We start from the raw sequence: 16,827 nt of genomic DNA on the forward strand, positions 1-16,827 counted from the left end.
TGGTCCCTTAATAGTTGTTTCAGCAACCTCTGAAAGCAGAACTCCTGAACCCAGGAGGTAGTTCTCACTGCAAACCTGTGTACCCAGAAAGGTTCCACTTAACTGTATCATACATCTCTGTCAGTATCTCTTCCAGGAGTATTTGGAAGATAACGTGTGAGTGGAGAACAAATGATATAAGCAATTGCCTTACTTAAAGCTTCCTCTCTCAACAACTACCAGAATGTTTCCTATGTTTGTTAAAGTAAGGGAGGAATACGTTTTTCTTTCTTCCTTTATTAAAAAATCATGGAACGATCCACTCCACAAAGTTTCTTGGTCCAAACTACCACAATATTTAGTCCCTGGCTGGTGTTTGGACCCATTATCAATTCAGCCTGCAGCTCCCAAGAGACAGGATTGTTCAAAGAAACTCTAGCATTTACTGAAATAGGAAGTCCATACTTTTGTTACTGTCAGAAATTATATAGTCTTTTTGGAGACAGCAGATCTATATGCATAAATGCTTTCCCAGGCATACATAGACTGGAAGGGCTGGACAACACCAGAGTTAAAATGCTCTTCAAAAAATTATATTGGTTTGCCATGTTTTCTGTGGTTTTATTACATATATTCAAAGGGAAATGTACCTACAATAGGTCATATGCGAACAACATTTAGCACAACATCCATATGGCTATGCAGTAATACACTAACTAAATAGTCTTCCCCAAATACCCGAAGTTACTACAGCACTCACTGGACCATATATTTGTGTTTAAAACAAACAAAACTTCACTAAAATACATTGCAGAAGAGTGTTTGACATGAGTAATTTCCATGCTTTTCTAAAAGACTGGTCATTGCTATTCTTTAAGGCTTGTAAAAAAAGATCAAAACCTTTCTTGGACCAAGATGTTGTCTGCCTACCTGAATGTCACAGGCAGATCTTAGGGTATCACTCTTTCAAAACAGGGATTTATAAAAAGGAGGAAAATGCGCACCATCTCACTTGTAGAAAGGAAACCAAATATTTTTACAACAAATATAAGATGAACTCAGTCCCTGCTTAGCCTCTCCCAAGAAATACCACGTCCTCAACTTCCACTAAAGTCAATGGGAATCAGGGATGTTCAATGAGTCTCAGGAGGTATTGAACACTTTATACAACATGGCCCTACATGTACAGATGTAGACACGTTGAAGAGGGGTGTGATAATATAAACACACCATCACCATGATAATCCCATAAATTAAAAGGCATTCTAAAGGTAACATTTAGTCTGTTCTTTTTTGTTCTTTTTTTTTTTTTTTCTTTTCTTTTCTTTTATATTGAATTATGGTCAAGGCAGCACCTTAACTGTTTCCACAATGGAATGAAACCAGTGAAGTGGAATGCACATAAGAAAGAAATTGCTATTGATCTCAGCCCAGGCCACACCATGCCTTGCATAGCAAATGGTTTCCATTACCTTACTATCTTAAGATAATTAATGTGCAGTCACTGCCCCTATCTTATGTTATCGGTCATTCTGATACTGTTCAATTTCTATCAGGCAATTCTACATTTTAGATGGGAGAGGCTTCATCAATAACTGTCATTGATGATAATTTTATAAATCACGATGCCACCTACCCAATCCAATCTGTAAAATATGCACTTCATATCTGATTGACTACCTGCTACACAAAACCCCGCTCTCCGATATAGTTTGCAACGTAATTCTCTTCATTGTTTTTTAATTATTACTGTAAAATATATTAAAAACTTGAGAAAAATCTTTGCCTCTTTCAACATGATCTCTTATTTGTTTTGTTTCCCTGAAAAGTTATTTTTTTAATTTCGCCAAATGATATTCACTGAAATACTGTACATACTTCTAACACTGCATCATAATTTGTTTATTTTATAACCACAGCAGGATGCTATTTTACCGTCATGCCATACTACTACAATTTAAATAAAGTTCCCATTTTGTGGAATGAATAATTTCATTTCAGAATTCTATGCAAAACTTAACGTTAGCTCACACTTTCTCATGACATAACATACGGTATATAGAAATATTACCTTTACCATAATATGGCTTTTTGACATGGCCGTCACTGGGTTTAGGCTTCCTGTCATCTCCAGAAAGGTGTCTTGGAGACTGTTCCTCAAATGATCTCATATTATCCCTCCTTCCAGCTTCCACTGCCATTTTTTCTCTCATGGCTTTTGCTCTCTCAGTTTCCAAAGCAATTGCTTTCTCAAGCAGGGTTAAGTTACCTTTTGTCATATCAAACACTTCTTCAGACCTATCTGAAGTAATAGAGGTGGTATCATCGTCTCTTTCATGACAACCATCCTCCTTTGCACAGCTAGAAAAAGTCCTAGATCTGGGGCTCAACTGTTCTTCAAGCCTCATTAGGTTCATCATATCAGAGTAATTCCGGTCTGGTGTTCTTCCTTGGAAGTCATCTTCTTGCCTGACATGCTGACGAGTGTTCATGTTTTGCTGTTGATTTCTTTCCTGTGGGTTTGTCTCACTGAGTTTCCTAGCCAGATCAAAACACTGGTTCCTTAAGCACTCCAAACTGCTGAGACACACCTCTTCATCACTCTCCTCCACCATTTTTTCCGTAAGTCCATTGTTCACAGGCTTCCCTAGCATTACAAAGTTCATATTCCTATTATCTTGCTGTGAAGTATTGTCTGCATAATTTCTGTCATTAATGTTTTCTGAAAGCACTACACCATGTCCTTGTGCTAGTAATTTAAGGGAGTCCACTGTTTCCCTAACAACATCACTGTCTAAATCTAAACTCAGCTCACTTTTCCGACCAATATTTTCATTTTTGTCACTATCATCTTCCAGACTATTAGATGTATTGCTGTTCATTTCTGATTCTGTCCTGGCTCTGTATGCTGCATCCTCTGCAATTTTGCCAAGATTTAACAATGACTTGGCCACCAGTTCATCGTAATTATCATACTCATCATTATTGTTATCGTCTTTTTCTGTGTCTTGCATTATTCGAGTATTGTGACAATTCATTTGATGGTCTTCTGCATAAAAAACAGAAACAAAGAAAGAAACAAAGAAAGAAAGAAAAAGGAAAAGAAAAGAAAAAAGTGGCTACAATTGGAACTGTTGTTGCAATTGCACGGACAGAAAACAAACTGCATGTCAAATATTGTTAATCATACAGCAATTCTATAACACTAAGGCCCATGTGAAGTGAATTTCTCTATAGTCCATATGGCTATTTTTGTTTATTTGCTATTCACATGAATTTCTTTCACAGAACCGATAAGAAAAAGGCAATCAAAATGCTAATTACTACTACTGCTAAATATTACGGCATAAATTCTTATGTTTCTCCTTTCACGTCTATATTTACAGTTTTATGGGGTTTATTACAATCATATTACCAATATGACATAATTGCCTAGATTTCCAACTTTTCTCACTCCTGTATTTCCTGTAAATATGGTAGATGGCAAAGGAGTGAGGACTACTGGATTTATTCTCTTACTGATGAACACCATTCACCAAAAGAGAAAGAATATACACCAAGCAGGAAACTGTCACTTTTTTAACACCATACACACCATTAACACTAGACAACCAATAACTGTACGCAAAGATCAAAATGGCATTTTACTTAGTGGATCCATCAGTAGAAATCAAAATCTCTCAGTTTAACTATGCAAACTGTGGAGAAGTAAGAATTTTAAAAGAGCTGTTACATGAAAGGAAGATAGAAGCAATTATATGCACAATATAATTTTAAGTAAATATGCTAGCCCAAATTATATGGTCATACAGGTATGATAGGGCTGGTATCTACTGTCCCGTGTATTGTAACGTAATGGTGCAGAGTTACCACATTTTACTTAGCTTTGTTTTAGTAACTGATGAATAATAGAGGGACAACTTAATAAGATGGAGCCATTGTGAGGCCCTGAAGGTGAGATTCATCTCACTTAACTTTAGACATGAGCAAGGCAGGCATCTATATCTGAGTAAGTTATTTGATGTTCCCGTCCTTAGTCAGTAAGAGAAGCAGACACTTCAAGGATACAGTCCACCTGATCTGGTTAAGACAAAATAAAATTAATAACTACTAGAAGTGCCTGTTTCTCTTCATTGACAACAAAGGGACTCAGATTAGATGCCTACCTTAAAGATATCCACATTTGGTCAGATGAATATCATCCAGTGAGCATTTTCTGATATCTCATGTTCACTCAGAAGTTATGTCATTCTTAGACCCATTCTTAAAACACATTAAAAAACATTCATCATTATTTACTAATGAACGTCTCATAAATTATATTTTGATAATCGGCTACTCAAGCAATATTTAAATGTTTTGCCTCACAACTGGAAAAGAAAGTTCCTAAATCTGTCATTACATTGACGTGCTAGGCCAGTTTTTCAGCTGGTGCAAATTGAAAGAAACCAGTAGAGCTAGGACAATTAACACCTGCTCAAGAGCTAGTCCATCAACTTTTGATAGCATCTTTTCAGCTCAGATGTATTTTCAACACTGGTACACCTAAACACATAGCATTTTCTAAAGTGTGACTTTTATGTTTTGGGTTAAACAAACCGAAGTGGGAAATTTCAGGTAGTAGGTGGCTTGTACACTAAAATTTTGATGATAGGAAGTCATTTTTCATAAAAATAATTTTTATGTCAGTGGACAAGATAATAAATCAGAGTTTTAAATACAAAGCTCAACAGCACAATAATTAATATTTCAGCCACAAGATAGTATGCCTTCTACACAGTGGTTAGGGATCCTGGGATGATAGTAGGCTGTAGTTAAGCAGCAGAACTGGTAGATGACTAGGCTACGTCTAGGTGAAAAAAATGCTCTAAAGGTAAAATATTGTATAACATATATTATCTACTTTAACACAGTGCGAAGATAATTAATAGGGATGGAGGTATGGTATTTTTGCAAGACAAGGTATTCCAAGTCAATAGTGGGTTACCTATTTATCATCAAAGCTGGTTTTATTTTAGTTGCTGTTGTTCTCAAGATAATCATAATTCATATTTATGTTTCAGTCCCTCAAAAATTAAGTATATCAGAGTATCAGATTTTCAGTGTAAAATTAAGGGATGCCACTTACACTTCCTATTTGAAAAATTTCCATCTTGAATGACTGCATAGAAGTAGGCAGTTAAGGATTACTGGATAATTAGTTTGTGCTATTTGAAAAGCAAATGTTTTAATACACTAATAATAATTTTCTAAAGTGAAATGTACAAACAAATCCCACATTAATTTAAATATTAAGGATAAAACCTGATGCCAAGAAACCTGTTCAGTAGAAACTGCTGCTTTTGTGAGGTGCTTCTTGTAACTATGTCTGATGGGCAGTCAGATGTAGCAGAAGGAACATCGAAGTAATTAAAGAAGCAGTGAGCTATAGCTCCAAAATTGCCAGTGCCTTCAAGTTTAGGATGAGATATCTACAAACACTGGTGAAATCAATCCAAATCTAGCCCTAACAGGATACTGAAACAAAGAGTAGGAAAAAAACATATTTGCTCAAGCCATCCAGAGAACTGTTCAGGTATGCAGTGACTATTCTAGGCCAACTTTTAAAATGTGAAAAGTTTCAGGGCTTGTTTTTTAAAACGGGGATTTTGTGTTTGTTTTTACATGAATGAGAGTCATGTAGATGATCACCAATGGGAGGAATATGTTATACTTTGCCTCCACAACAGTGAAAAGTCAAAATATGAATCACGTACTGTATGAGTGAAGACATGTAAATTCCTTTTGAGTAGCCGAAGCTGGGTGAAAGCTGTAACTATAATATTTTTTATTCTGTTTGTTTGGTTATATCCTTTTCAGTTCTCCTGCCCGTTCAATCCTAAAAAGAAGAAGAAAAAAATGTGGTGGAGGAGAAGAAAGTGTAAAGCGTGAGTTCCAGATGTGAGAGACAGGAAACCAAAATATTTTAATCAAGTTTTGTTCCTCCTCTTTTAATTTTTGGCCTTTTCTTGCATCTACTTTCTTTAACTATTTTGCTTATGTTTCTTATCTCCATGCAGCAGTTAATTTTAATGAAAAGGATATTTATGTATACAATGTCATCTCCTCAGTAACAGTCTGTTGGATGCGGAGCCTGCTCTAGTGAAGCACCTGTGTCACCTGATTATTAAACTGAAATTTTAAGAAGTACTGAATTAGTTTGTGTACTAGTTAAGGGTCTTCTGGAAAGTATGTTAGCCTAGCAGCAATATGTGAACCTATGTGCCTTTTCTTTGATTCAGCTCTGTAAAATCTAATCTTGCTTTCATTTCACATTTCTATGATTACTAAGATTTAACTTTTAACTTGGTAACTACCTTTACACTGTGCTGTTTAATGGCTGTTTGTTAAATGACTGCAAAGCATATAGGACTAAAACACCTACTCTACCCCTTACATAAGTTTTGTAATCATTGACCCAAATTGCATTTTTTTATTTGGCGAAGAGGCTGAGTTTGTCTCAGAAAGACACAGGTTAGCCAGTTTAGGTGAAGAGCAGACAAAGTTATCATATGTCCTTTTTCTGTTCGCTTTAGGGTTGCATGGACAAGGAATATGCAACACAGTTAAAAAAGAATATCAGATTATTTTAGCCCTCATCCACACAATACTATGACAATTTACGTATTCTTGATTGCAAAATTTGTTCTTTTTAACTCCCAGCAGACATAATAAATGACAGGAGGGAAATTATAGTGAAGAGTATGTGGAATAGCTATAAAGAGCTGGAAGCCTTTAGCCATCTCAACAGAAGTGCACTCTTGCATTGCACTAAAAAAAGTGAATAATTTGATTTCTTATTGCACCTTTCATCCAAGGATCTCAAAGCACTTTACAAACATTATTTTTAAAAGCCTCACAACACCCCTGTGAGGTAGGTATTTTAATCCCATTTTACAGATGGGAAATTGAGACACAGAGAAGTTGAGTGACTCTTTCCATGTCATACCAGGAGTCACTGGAGAATAAGGACTACAGCCTCTACGTCCTTCTTTGTTTCCTCCCTTTGCTCCTATCACATCCATATTTAAACATTTTTTTTGGCAGAAGAAATGACTTGCTGTTTTTAGTGTTGGGAGTCATGCAAAACAGCACCTTCTTTTTGAAAAGGAAAATATACAGCATTTAGTTTGAGAGATTCTGCAGAGAGAGGCAATGATACTTCAGTAATAGCAGCTACATTCCTACCAAAGGCCAAAAACTTCAGAAACAAGACTTTCCAAATCTGTGGTCCGTGTATCAAATTACTCACTTTCTCCCAAGCACAGGAATACATGATGGCTAACAAGCTGAACCTATATGTGGTCATACAGGATTCCTGCCCAGATGGATGGTTTCATTATCCAGGCAGCATTGCCTGTTTTAAAACACTTCACTGCTCTTGCTACTGCCACTTTTCAGTTCGTAAGTGCTCAGCATATGATGCTACTTCACTATTTTTCTCCCTCTAAGCTGTAAAGTGAGGTGCATGCATACATCTCCACATTACAATCTATGATAGCTGGCCTATGAGAAATATTTAGCAAGACAATGTTGGCAGAAATGAATCCCACATCTTAGAAAGTTACAGCATCGTATGGGGCTGGGGGTTGTTTGTACATTGCCTTCTTCTCTGGGCAAATCTTATGAGTAAGGAGACTGAAGAGGTGGAAAACTTAGCGAGCTCTCAGCAACTTCTCCGCTCCACGCTGAAGATACAGAGCATACATGTAACTCTCCGAGGGCCGCAGCAAGGTCTCTAAAAGTCTGAACAATCCTATTGACATGGGATTTGGATCAGAGCCCAAGCCTTTGAATATGCCTATTGCAGGGACGCACTGAACACTGAAGTTGACCATGTGCAATTCTTTCTTCATTTCTGCAAAAGTTCCTGAAGTTCTTTTACACTATAAGTACTTTAGGTAAAGACCCAAGCAAGTTGTTTTTACAGTAGTTGATTCCTTTATGAACCTTATATTACCTAATGAAAATCAAAAGAAAGATAACTGTTCACTAGTTTACTTGATGCACTAGAATTATTCCATTATATCTAATTTTTTTTTCACTCCTCCCCCTCAGCCTGCTACACCTGCTACACTAGAATACCTATAATACTGGGATTTACTGTTTAGACTTTCGTACAATAATTATAGTATTCAACTAATAACCAATGCTCTAAGTAAAATAAATAAAGAGTAGAAGTCATTAAGCATGGCAAGGAAGGTCTGAGTTAATTCTTTAATTCACAGCACATTACAGTAGGATTCAGTATTATAAAGTAAGAGTGAGGACCAGAGAGCAAGCCCATACTGATTTTTAAATACTGTACACAATTTGCTGGCTTATTGTGTCTTTTCTTCTTTTTTTTTTTTTCCTGTTACATTTTGATCTTTTCATTTTCTATAGGTTCCACTTTTTATTTGGTTTTGCTCACTGGAAAATTAAGTATTTTTTTCTTTTTTTTTTTTCCCCTAAGGACTAAAATGGATCCTCACAGATCTGAATTTCTTTCCTGTTGTGGAGTGATTGCTGACATATAAAAGCATTCCTTGCTTTTTCTTCTTTTTGCTATTAAAATACATTTTAATTAGAAACAATGAATATTAATAAATTATTTTGGCATAGCAGCACTTTTGAACAGGTGTTTGTATATAATCAATGCCCTGAAATACTCTTTTTTCTTTGCTTATGCCATCCTTACGACCTGTTATTATGCTTCTGCCTATGTCAGACCTGCATGAATAGCATCCTAATCTACAAATACTCACATAAAGTATTTTCAGAATAGACACGTTCTTACTTGGGTTATTCCTATTAATATCATAGAATCAGGCAGGAATTTAGATTAAGAGAGAAAGCATCAGATAATCCAGAAGAATGGGGATGCAACGTATTTATAAAATGATGTCATTTGTTATTCATCCATGTTTTCCCCACTAAGTCTCTATGAGCTACCTGTATCCGTACAGTTTTGGAAAAGGATCTGAAGATGTCTGACAGCTCCTTTGGCAAGATTATGACTGTGGTAATTTTGCTTCAAGTGACAGATTGCAACAGCTTCTTAAAAATTATCTAGCTTCTGACTCAAGCCGATATGCTCTGTTTAAGATTTTGTCTTTACACCACAAGGTGCTGCTCACCTTTCTTTGACCTTAGAGCATCTCACATGCCATCTCACATTGCACTGGTGCCACGGAATCATGGAGTAGCTGAGGTTGGAAGGGGCCTCTGGAGGCTGTATCTGGTCCAGCCGTTGCTCAAAAAAAAGGGCCAGCTTAGAGCACATTGTCAGGGCCCTGTCCTGTCAGTCCAGTTTTCAATATCTTCCAGGATGGAGAAACCACAGCATCTCTGGGAAATCTGTTCCAGTGTTTGACTACCGCCATAGTGAAAAATTCCTCATTTCTAAATGGAATTTCTTTTGTTACAACTTGTGTCTGTTGCCTTCTATTCTGTCACTGCACACCTCCACTTTCTCTCTACCCTCCACCTAACAGGATGCCATCCAGAGGGACCTGGACAAGCTGGGGAAGTGAGCCCATGTGAACCTCATCAGGTTCAACAAGGCCAGGTGCAAGGTACTGCACCTAGGATGGGGTGACACCCGGTATCAATACAGGCTGGGGGAGGAAGGGATTGAGAGCAGCCCTGAGGAGAAGGGCTTGGGGGTACTGGTGGATGAAAAGCTGGATATGAGCCAGCAATGTGTGCTCGCAGCCCAGAAAGCCAACCGTATCCTGGGCTGCATCAGAAGCATGGCCAGCAGGTTGAGGGAGGTGATTCTGCCCCTCTGCTCTGCTCTGGAGTACTCTACGCCTGGAGTACTGCATCCAGCTCGGGAGCTCTCAGCACAGGAAAGACATGGACCTGTCGGAGAGGGTCCAGAGGAGGGCCACAAAAATGATCAGAGGGATTCAACACCTCTCCCATGAAGAAAGGCTGAGAGTGTTGGGGTTGTTCAGCCTGGAGAAGAGAAGGCTCTGGGGAGACTTTATTGCAGCCTTTCAGTTCTTAAAGGAAAAGAAAGATGGGGACAAACTTTTTAGCAGGGCCTATCGCGATAGGACAAGGTGTAATGGTTTTAAACTAAAAGAGGGTAGATTTAGACTAGATATAAGGAAGAAATCTTTTATGATGAGGGTGATGAAACAATGAAACAGATTGCCCAGAGAGGTGGTAGATGCCCCATCCCTGGAAACATTCAAGGTCAGGCTGGACGGGGCTCTGAGCAACCTGATCTAGTTGTAGATGTCCCTGCCAATTGCAGGGGGGATGGACTAGATGACCTTTAAAGGTACCTTCCAATCCAAACTATTCTATGATTCTATGATAAGTAGCTGAAGACAGGAATAAGATCTCCCCTTCACCTTCTCCTCACAGTGAACAAACCCTTTTTCTCAGTCTCTCTTTGTACATCATGTGCTCCAGCTCTTTAATCATCTTGGTTGTTCACCACTGGACTCCAGTGTTTCAATGCTTGTACTGGAGAGCCCAAAACTGGAGTTTTAGTGCTCCACATAAAGCTGAATAAAGGGGAATAATCACTTCCCACAGCCTTCCGGTTAAAATTCTATGAAAAATCCTAAATTCTATGAAAATCTCCAGTCTTTTCATCCTGACAGCCAAACATTATTTCCAAAAAGTCAAAAGGCAATGAATATGCTGGGGATTTTTTTTTCCACCTCGGAGAGAGCAGAAAATACTTTTCAGTTACCTACAGGCATCCCTTTAAGTAGATAAGGTCCTGGTTGGTATGAAGCCTGCTTGTTCAGTTTGCAGTATCTGCAATATTTGGTACGAAGGCATACGTTTAGGTTTGAGAAGGAACTTGCTGAGAGTATCTGTGATCTGAAGTGACTATGCTGGGTTTGCAAGGGCAGTGCAATTTAGCCAGTCATCCCCATCCGGTCCATGCTTCAAGAATCAGGTTCAGGCAGCCCTTAACTGGTTTAACCTGACTTCTGTCTGGGCAGATAATGAGATGGCTTTAGCTGATGACTGGTATTCATTTCATCCTACTTTTTCTCCCCAGGAAGTCTATATGAGGGAGGGGAGATATTCTGTCTCATAACCTTATAATGACTCAGTGGAGTATGGCAGTTTCTTGCTTTCTCTCAGGTTTCCACAGCTCAGCAGGGCAGCAGGCAATGAGGAAGCCAAAGCTATTCTCCAAATACTGTGATGCAACAGAAAGACAGCAGGGGAGCAGAGGACCAGCTGCACCGATGGGAGAACACCCACTCAGACAGCTCTTGATATGGAGCTTCTCATGGGGCTACTCCAAAGGCTGCTTAGGAGACAGTGACCCCTACCTATACCCCTCTCCATGATCATTGCTTTGCAAAGAATCCAGCCTGAAGAACACATTTTAAGTTCATAAACTAGCATTTTCTTTCTCACATACATACCTCTGAGAAAGACAGGTTGGAAACTGTTACTATAGGGATACATAATCTCTTTTCACTGGTCTTGTTTCAGTTCAGATCTCTGACTCAATGCAGATGTCCATATTGAACATGTTTCCATATGAACTAAACATCTAGACTCCATTTATAGGCAATGGACAAAAGCATGCATCCTGGGATGTGATCTATCTCATCCTAAGCTAGGCATCTAAAGTAGATTGGCTGAATTATTCTGAGTCTGGTCTCAGGATGATTCAGCTCAGAAATTGTCTTGCGGGAGTTCACTGGTAAAAGTAATGTACATGAGATAAAGTCAATACCTCTACTTCTGCCTGAAATTATTTTTGTTCTTATTTTTTTCTTCAAGTATTCATCAGGTGATTCATACTGACACCACCCTAACATATTATTCACTTTCAATTGCACTTTATATGATTATTTTTAGGCTCTAGTCTCATTAACAAATTTCTGCACACTGAAGTATCTGAGCTACTTAAGAGCCAATGGAATTAATCTATCCAACATGAACTTTTCCCATTGTCCCTTTCTGTCTGGTGCTGTATTACGTTTATGACTTCAAAATTAATTTATTAAATGGAACTTTGTCAAATCCTTTCCTAAAACTCGGATAAACTGTGTATATTATTTCCACACTGCCTATCTTCTCAGTGATGTGTAATTTGCAGATTTCAAGCAAAACACATATTTGCCAAAGGACAGTTATTCTTTCTTTTATGAATACATTGGTATTACTTTTAGTTATGCATTTCTAAATAGTGAGTAATTTTGGCTCATCACTGTTTGTATCTTCTCCACAGATCAAGTCAAGTCTAACAATCCTGGTTTTCCATACTATAAAAAGTCTCTGAGAGTCAACACTTGTTGGTTGGGTTTTTAAAAGTGCTCTGCATCTGTCTAGTTCTGATTCTACTAATGGCAATGATAGAATAGAATAGAACAGAACAGAACGGAACAGAACAGAACAGAATAGAATATTTCAGTTGGAAGGGATCTACAATGATCATCTAGCCCAACTGCCTGACCAATTCAGGGCTCACCAAAAGCATGTTGTTAACAGCATTGTCCAAATGCCTCTAAACACTGACAGGCTCGGGGCATTGACCACGTCTCTAGGAAGCCTGTTCCAGTGTTTGGCCACCCTCTTGGTAAAGAAATGCTTCCTAATGTCAAGTCTAAACCTCCCGTGGTGCTGCTTTGAACCATTCCCACACGTCCTATCACTGGATACCAGGGAGAAGAGCTCAGCACCTCCCTCTCCACATCCCCTCCTCAGAAAGCTGTAGAGAGCAAAGAGGTCATCCCTCAGCCTCCTTCTCTCCAAACTAGACAAATAGGACATCCCTTCCAGCCCTTAAAAATATATACATTTTTTATAATTATTTTAGTAACATAAATATAACAATTCCATCAGTATGGTATAAAGACACAGCAAGTTACATCACATGAACTGTAGGAAAATGCTCATATATTAGGGAGGGAAAAATATAACAACAGAAAAGAACCGCACTGTGCTGCATCACCTGTGATGTGGGTATTTTGTCTACCCCTGATTCTGTATATACATAGCTATATATATAGCTGTATACACACAGCTATACTGTAAAATTATCCTTCTTTCTTAAAGCCTTTTTATTGCTATTTAAAGATTCTGCATAACACAGATTCTAGACTGCAGCTTTCACGTCTTTGTCATTTTCTGCTGTCCCAGGAAGGAATCCTAACAGCATATTTCACCTGCTCTCTGCAGTACTCCTGTGCTGACCTCCTAATCATTTCTTTGTGTCTCTCTGCATTCTCTTTTTTTTTTTTTTTCCTGCATAAGTCCTGCACTTCCTTTTACACTTGGAACTTATTCTTTCCATTTCTGTGTCAGAAGACCCTCCCGCCATTGAATCAAATTCGTTCTTAAAATCATACTTATCTTTAATGGGCATTTCAACATGAATCACTTAAAAAAAATCTTATGAATAGCTGCAGCAATTTCTACATCACTTTCAGGTTGGACTTCTCATGTGGCATGTTGTATAGAAAGGAACAGATACAACTACACCTGTGCTCATTTGTGACTTAAACCTGGGAGACATCTAACACCGATCAGCTGTTCAAGGTTCTGCTTCTATGTGTACTGAAACAGCTCCAGCCTTAAGACGCTCTCCACCTATCTGCCATTTAAGCCTTAAAGGATTCTATACGTTGGGTGTTTTCATACATAAGTTCCCAGAGAGACCCAATCCAATAGGTATGCTCTAATACGCACCTGAAAGAAAAAGGGTTCCCATAAACTGTTGCTTTGAATGCCTTGCTTTAAGGGAAGAACTGCTTGTTTCATCCTTCATTTCCCCTGCTCACCCCAGCGTGCCCATCTCCCAGGTAAAACACCTTGTTTAGTAGGTTGCTTGCTAAAGAATTGGAAGGTTACAAAATCAGTAAAAGGTCTCCCAGTTTGAGTGGATTCAATACCACATCTCCCCAAAAAAGTTTGCTAGTCACCACAATAAAAGCTAGACTGGACACAAGTTCCACTAGGAAGCAGAAAGCACAAGAGTAGTCTAAGACCTATAATCTTTTTTTTTTCCATGCTATTTGGGTCATGCAAAAATATACTGTCTTTATTGTACATATCATACAAGGGCACTTGCCTAAAAGAAAGAAATGTAGTGTCTGATCCCTGCTCCCAGGACTGATTTTGTAACCTAATATTAAGCAGTCAATTCATAAGATGGTTAGAGTGTCCTTGGAGCAAAGACAGGAACCCAGCATGTCCCGCTTTCCCAGAAGAATGACCCCCTTTGGTCTACTGCAGTTCTTGAGTTTTTTTTTTCTAGAGTGTGATAGAGCTTCATCAGAATGCATAAGAGCATTGCTTATGCAAAGCAGTCTCCAGTCTAGCTGCTAACCTTCTGTGTTGGGGAAGAAGGAAATGTGGCAACTCCTGACTCACCTCTCACGCTCAACTCAGGTACCTGAGTTACAGATAGGGGCAGAATTGCCACTTCATTCTATTCTGAAACATTTATCTCGCTCCACCAAATGCAGGAGGATCCTTGGCTCCCAAGAAAGGATTCCAGTTTCTATTCACTTAAAAGTTGCCCCTTCTGGCTGTATTTTCAGAGAAGGACATCCACAGACTGCTCTCATTAGATAATAAACAAACTCTAACATAAACATTAGTATACTTTTTGTAAGTCCAACTTTGGCTCTATTCCTAAGAGTCTAGTAATAATTATCTGTCATTCTGTATTTCTACTGTTACTTTTAAAAATATATTTCATGCTTAATGATCTGAGGGCAGTTTTATTCAACCTATTGCAATAGAAACATTTTTTAATTTTCCTTTGGATGCCAGCCTTTAAACTGAATGATGTTTTAATTATTGCAGATGATAAAAAGACAGCTAAGGGTTATTCTGTAAAGACTTCAGTCCAGTGCTTTACAGGGTGTCCAAGAAACTGTTTAGCAGAAGCATCTTGTTTATATAGAACATCTATGATAAGTTGAGGCAGTTGGTAAAATACATTTGATACAATAGAAACCAGAAGAAAAGCAGTTGCATAGCATGCCTTAAAAGTGTATATGATGAAGCAAGGAATCTCACCACATATGCTTTGGAAAATGTAAAGACATAATCCTAGCCTGACATGGGCCTGTGCAGCTTTGCAAACACTCCTGTGTTAGGTGACTAGAAGTATTAATGCCACACAGACCTTTCCCTTGTTACCATCAGTAATCCACGTCTATGGAATACAAGGAAGAAAATACCTCCTTGCTTTGTTTGTTTTTGCAATTGTAAATTCAGGTCTTCTGTGGAGTTCCTTTAGTGTCACAGCACGACTATTACTTACTCTTCCTATTAATAGTATAGCCTGAAAAATTAAGCTTTTGGGATGACAGAACTATCAGATTGATGAGTTCACCTAATAAACCCCCATTAAGTCTTAAGCTGTCAATCCTGTTAACTGGCAAAACTTTCTCCTACAGAGCCACTGCAAATTTTTGCTAAAACAGTAATATTTACTGCACAGAGCATATAATATCTGCCACAGATTCCTTGGAAAACAACATTAAAAAAAACAACTGTGGTGTTATGGATACTTGACATGCTTGATGTTAGTGACTGACGATTTTCAGTACTTTGTGCATGAAGCCTTTATGTGCCAAATAATTCTGAGAATTTCAACAACAGTGACTAAAACCAGCTTGAGTCCATAACCACATCAGTGGCCCTTCCTAATTACTATTTAACATCCTTTACCAAACTCCTTGAGGTGGTTTCTTTCCTAGCATTAGTTCTCTTTGTCTTCTGCTAAATGACTTGGCCTTCCTTGCTGTCCAGCTCGCTAATTGTAGCTCCCACAGTCTGCTCTCAAAATATGTCTGTAAAATACATTAATTCATAGAAGAGAAAGTATCTCTTATGGTATAAAAGGACTATGTCATATATGATACAGGTGACAAAAGAACAAAACTGAATTGTTCCGAGACCTGTAAAATGAGGATGAAATGCTTCCATAATAAAAAGTATTCAATATTAAATATATATGTTCACTATATGTCCATGCTTTTGTTTCAAATGAATGCTTTGTTAGTGGTTTTGTTTATATATTTCAGTTAAACAAAAGTTCTGTGACTTGAGGCATTTGCCAGGACTACAAATTTGATTCATGAGAATAGATATGGATCAGAAGAAATGATCAATCCAGTCTGGAATTTTATTTCATTTTACTGTCTCCTGAAGGAACTGTAATAGTGGAAAATTAATTCTTACAGCTACCATATAAGGTTCTCTGCTTTTCAGGGTGAAAAGCTGCCATTTGTGTTCACTCTTTTTTAGGACAAATACTGTAAGCCTGGTGGGAATTGTGATGAATAGGGTGATGCAAATTTGTCCTTAGAGCCGCACTCTAAACAGAAGAGGAAAAATAGGAACCTGTAACACTGACCAAGCAAAACTTATTTTTAAGAATCATTGCATCTGTGGTGTCAAGAAGGATTCATACAGAGTCTGTGGTCTCTGTGTAAGCTGCAGTACAGTGTGGACAACGCAATCTTTGAAGTAGCACTGTGAAAGGCAAAGGAATTCAAAGAGAAAACATGAAGAGTTCGGTTTTGCACAACCTGTGACTATGTTTCCAAAAGTGCCATATCCCAGATGTGAGACTTTCTACAACATCAGGTCATTATGTTTGCAAATATGGATGCAAAGATCTGCTATATAGTTGAGTTCACTATTGGTTCTTTAAAGCACTATAACACATAAGCAACCAGCTTCTTGGCACAGCTGTGCCAAAACCAGATCATTGGTAATGAACTGGTTACAGAGAATCTGAGTGAGAATAGGAACATAGTTCTAAGGCTACAGCACTTTTGCTCTGAATTCTTCTCCAATCCGTCTTATTCCAGAAAG

At 38.1% G+C, this 16,827-nt stretch overlaps 1 protein-coding gene across 3 annotated transcripts in view; it reads right to left on the reverse strand.

Moving 5' to 3' along the window:
* MYT1L (myelin transcription factor 1 like) overlaps positions 1-16,827 on the reverse strand; it is a gene marked incomplete at both ends in the record, with an annotated part of 125,061 nt that overhangs the window by 75,530 nt on the left and 32,704 nt on the right. For 2 of the 3 annotated variants that reach the window (XM_082305632.1, XM_082305633.1), the window contains one exon: positions 2,057-3,028. In XM_082305632.1, coding sequence (XP_082161758.1) covers positions 2,057-3,028 — 972 coding nt within the window. Of the gene's footprint in view, positions 1-2,050; positions 3,029-16,827 lie in introns of all 3 variants that reach the window. The other variant, XM_082305631.1, reaches the window with a different exon arrangement.

This window comes from Platalea leucorodia (genome assembly GCF_965183815.1).
Source record: "Platalea leucorodia genome assembly, chromosome: 3".
NCBI classification, from domain to species: domain Eukaryota; kingdom Metazoa; phylum Chordata; class Aves; order Pelecaniformes; family Threskiornithidae; genus Platalea; species Platalea leucorodia.